The 3,473-nt window shown below is 36.0% G+C and overlaps 1 protein-coding gene across 1 annotated transcript; it reads left to right on the top strand.

The window, feature by feature from the left end:
• Positions 1-959: 959 nt before the first annotated feature.
• On the top strand, positions 960-2,200 carry LOC111636257 (oligodendrocyte transcription factor 3-like). Its single transcript, XM_023381466.1, has one exon. It carries the CDS (start codon positions 1,232-1,234, stop codon positions 1,877-1,879), a length of 648 nt encoding a protein of 215 aa, XP_023237234.1. The 5' UTR covers positions 960-1,231; the 3' UTR covers positions 1,880-2,200.
• The last annotated feature ends 1,273 nt before the right edge of the window (positions 2,201-3,473 follow it).

Here is a 3,473-nt window from a genome sequence, read left to right on the forward strand (position 1 = left end):
TTAATTGCTAGGGTGACAGATCCGGGAGACAAATTTCGGCAATTCACTTTTAAAACCGGAAAGGGCATCCCACTCCGTTTCTACATGATGTATGTCTCCTGTGGATGCAGAAACGGGCCGAGGATCAGGAAGAAATTTGTTGGTGCTTTTACTAATAAAATTAATAAAATATAATTCGAATTACATATAAAAATTTCAAGAATTTCATTTTTTTTTTCTTTATGAAAATTGATGGAATTTAACTAGCCATAAACAGGATTCTTGGAATATTCAATGGATAATCCTTTATAGAAAATGTATATTCAGTAAAATTGCTTTAAAACAGGTGATATTTCGGAATATACACGCTAAATTTAATAATAAAATTATATTTATTAATTAATTGCGTATTATATTTTGCTAAAATTTTTATTTTCAGCAACCGAAAATAGAATTTTATTTCTGGAATTCCTGAGATAAAATCCCTTGAGGAATATGTAAATGATTAATGAGGTGCCGAAATTATGAGATTTAACTAAATGAAATATTAATCTAAACAATTTTTTATATTTAATTTAATATTTTCCGGGTATTTAAAGTGTTAAAAAGAATAAACTTTTATATCCGTAGGTAATCCCATTGATAATTCTACTAATAACTTCGTGGCTCCAGCGGAATTATCAAAGGTATTTGCGAATTTTTGCCATGAAATAAGGAGAATAAAATTAGTTTGCGGTTATAAAGAAAGAGAAAAAGGTAAAGAAAAGAAAAGCTGACGTATTATTCTCGTATAATTTTTCAGTTGTTTACGCAAAATTGAAAAGAGGGAGACAAAAATAATGACCGTTTCTGGTTGGCGACAGTAACGCCGCTTTAACGACTGGCGGAAAGAGAGGAGCAAAGGGAAATATACCGAAAAGGGCGGGACGGTAAGCGATTGACAAATGTCTAAGGTGGTCCCGCTGTCGAAGGGGCGTCTACGTTCTTCTCCATTCCATCTTAACGGCCGTGTCGACGAGCGTAGCCATATAGAAGTAATCGGTCTCTACCCGCAAACAAATGGCCACCCCGACTACGGGCCAACTTTATTATTAGACAGAGACCTTAAGACGTTCGTCCCACGGGGCAAAGTGCGTGTATGGCCAAGCTCCTTTCTCGTTCGACTCCCGGATCAGGTGCAGCTCGCCGGGCGGAAGTAGTGGTTTAGTAGTAGAAAGGTCCTTCAAAACTATGGCCGCAGAAGAAAAAACGCATGGGCATCGTCAGGGCATCACGATCTTCCGCCTCTCGTAAATTGCAAATGGACTCCTGCCAGAAACACGATCGTTCCTGCTCGACTCTAGAACCCAAGTCTATCAAGGATTACGTGGCCACGGACTATTATGCTGTGGAGAGGGATAAACTATTCCGTTTTGAATCTGTAGATGACGTGTTGAAATCGTTCGAAGATTGCTCTTCCGGCTGCTACTTTGTGGATTACGAACGGGAGGGATATTATCAAGAAATCCGTTCTCCCGTACGCTCCAACCAAAACGTCCTCTACTCTGGAGACTCGTCCTCCCAACACCGTTATCATCGCTATTCAAAAAAGGAAGATGCTACGAGTAGGAGAAGTTATTCCAACGAGAGAGGATGCTCTAAAAAGTATAACAGGAAGAAACCTTTGACTCAGATGGAACTGGATAGGAAGAGAATGTTGGCTAACAGGCAAGAGAGGAGGAGGATGTATAGACTGAATGCCGCTTTGGAGAAACTTAGACAAGTGATACCCACTTCGTTTCAACAACAGTCGTCTAAAAAACTATCCAAAATTAAAACCCTAAAATTGGCCATTAGTTACATTTCCATGCTTGCCAAAATGCTGAAGGACGAAAACTGCGTTAAGGCGATTTGCAATTAATATCTGTCCATTCGAATCATCCATCTTCGTCTCACAGATCCAGACTTGTAAATTTTAACAGGTACCGTTCCGTGTAATTTTTTTTTAAATTGAAAATTTATATTCTTTAATTAATAATCTTAATTGATCCACGGGATGGAGTTAAAAAATTTTTCTGTAATTGTTGCGAACAATACTCACTTCTTAAACCACAAAGTACAAAGGAATGTATACGAATTTATAGTGCAAATTAAGGAATTAATTGTGTCTTATCGAGGAATTTGTATTAAAAAATAAAGCTGTGAAGTTCTTCCGCTAAAATTTATTCACGTTTTGTAGCTAGAAAATTTAATAGACAGATCGAGATTATAATTTACAGCATCAATTTCTTAGAAAAAATCCTTTAATTTGAATGTCAAAGTGTATAGATATCGTTAGAATTTAATAAAAGGAAAGAATTTTATCTGTTTTTATCGTGTATTATTTGAAATTTATAGCCACCTTTAGCTCTAGAAAACTAATTTATAGACGATATCTGGAGGTATGAGGGTCACACACTTTTCCGAAGTTAAATTTTTAACTGGAATAATAAGAGGATCCGATTGCCATTGGTTAGAGCCTGGGTAATATGTGTCTGAGTGCAACGTGATGGAGTGATTTACGCGATGACCTCGTCTCCGTGCCAACGATGCGTAAATGACGTTTGTCCAACCTTCGGACCGGACTATGCCAACGGGGTTCTTGTTACGCTTTCGGTACTTTGCCAGAGGTGTAACGTATCCAATTTTCATGACTGGATGCTGGTCGAACGACACACAATGTTTATGTTGCTCGAGAAGAATAAACATCTCCTCGGTAATCACTCGGTCGCACGTTTTGTTTCCACGTGCAAATTTCACGAACCCCCCACTTAATGATTTCGAATTAAAGGTAATAAATGACGGAATTAATAGTAAATCGAAAATTAATTATAGATTTAATATCGGAATTTTTTTAAATTGATTTTCTGATATCCAAAAGTTTGTTTTCTCTTATTTCTAATTATTTAAAATCACGTTGAACACCCATAAAAAATTCGCTAAGTCTCTTTAAGAAAGATCCTCCCAAAACACTCAAAATCGGTTTGATGTAAAATTCAAATTTAAAATTAATAAAGATTTTACGAATGTAGTGTGGTAAACAATGGCTTTATAATTAATTAAATATATATTTATAAACATACAAAGTCTCGCACTTCCAAAAAAGATGCCTGGTACCACCGTGCACCCCTGATTAAGAATCACCGCTCTAATTGATTGAAAACATGAATTATTCTTTGATTTAATGCTTCGAATCAATTGTTCGCATCGTTAAGAAGTCATTTCTATGGCTATTCTCTTGTTACAGTTAGGAAACCGGCTTCGAATCCCATCCGAACACCTGATTAGTAATGGGTAGTTCATGTCTTTTCCTATCTCTCATTCCTATTAGTCAATTTCACTGAAAATCATCACCTCGAGTAAAAAAAAATCAAGCTTAATCCATTAAAAAGTAATTGATCCACTTACTTCATTGAAATCCACTACATCATTTACACAAAATGAATCTTTCTTTTATTTTATTCGGGAATATATTT

The sequence above is a fragment of the Centruroides sculpturatus genome, unplaced genomic scaffold (assembly GCF_000671375.1).
Source record: "Centruroides sculpturatus isolate CEXI.00-Female unplaced genomic scaffold, Cexi_2.0 scaffold912, whole genome shotgun sequence".
Lineage (NCBI taxonomy): Eukaryota > Metazoa > Arthropoda > Arachnida > Scorpiones > Buthidae > Centruroides > Centruroides sculpturatus.

What these genes read in the sequence shown, in the direction of transcription:
- LOC111636257 (XM_023381466.1), top strand. Translation starts at nt 1,232, where the DNA reads ATGGGCATCGTCAGGGCATCACGATCTTCCGCCTCTCGTAAATTGCAA.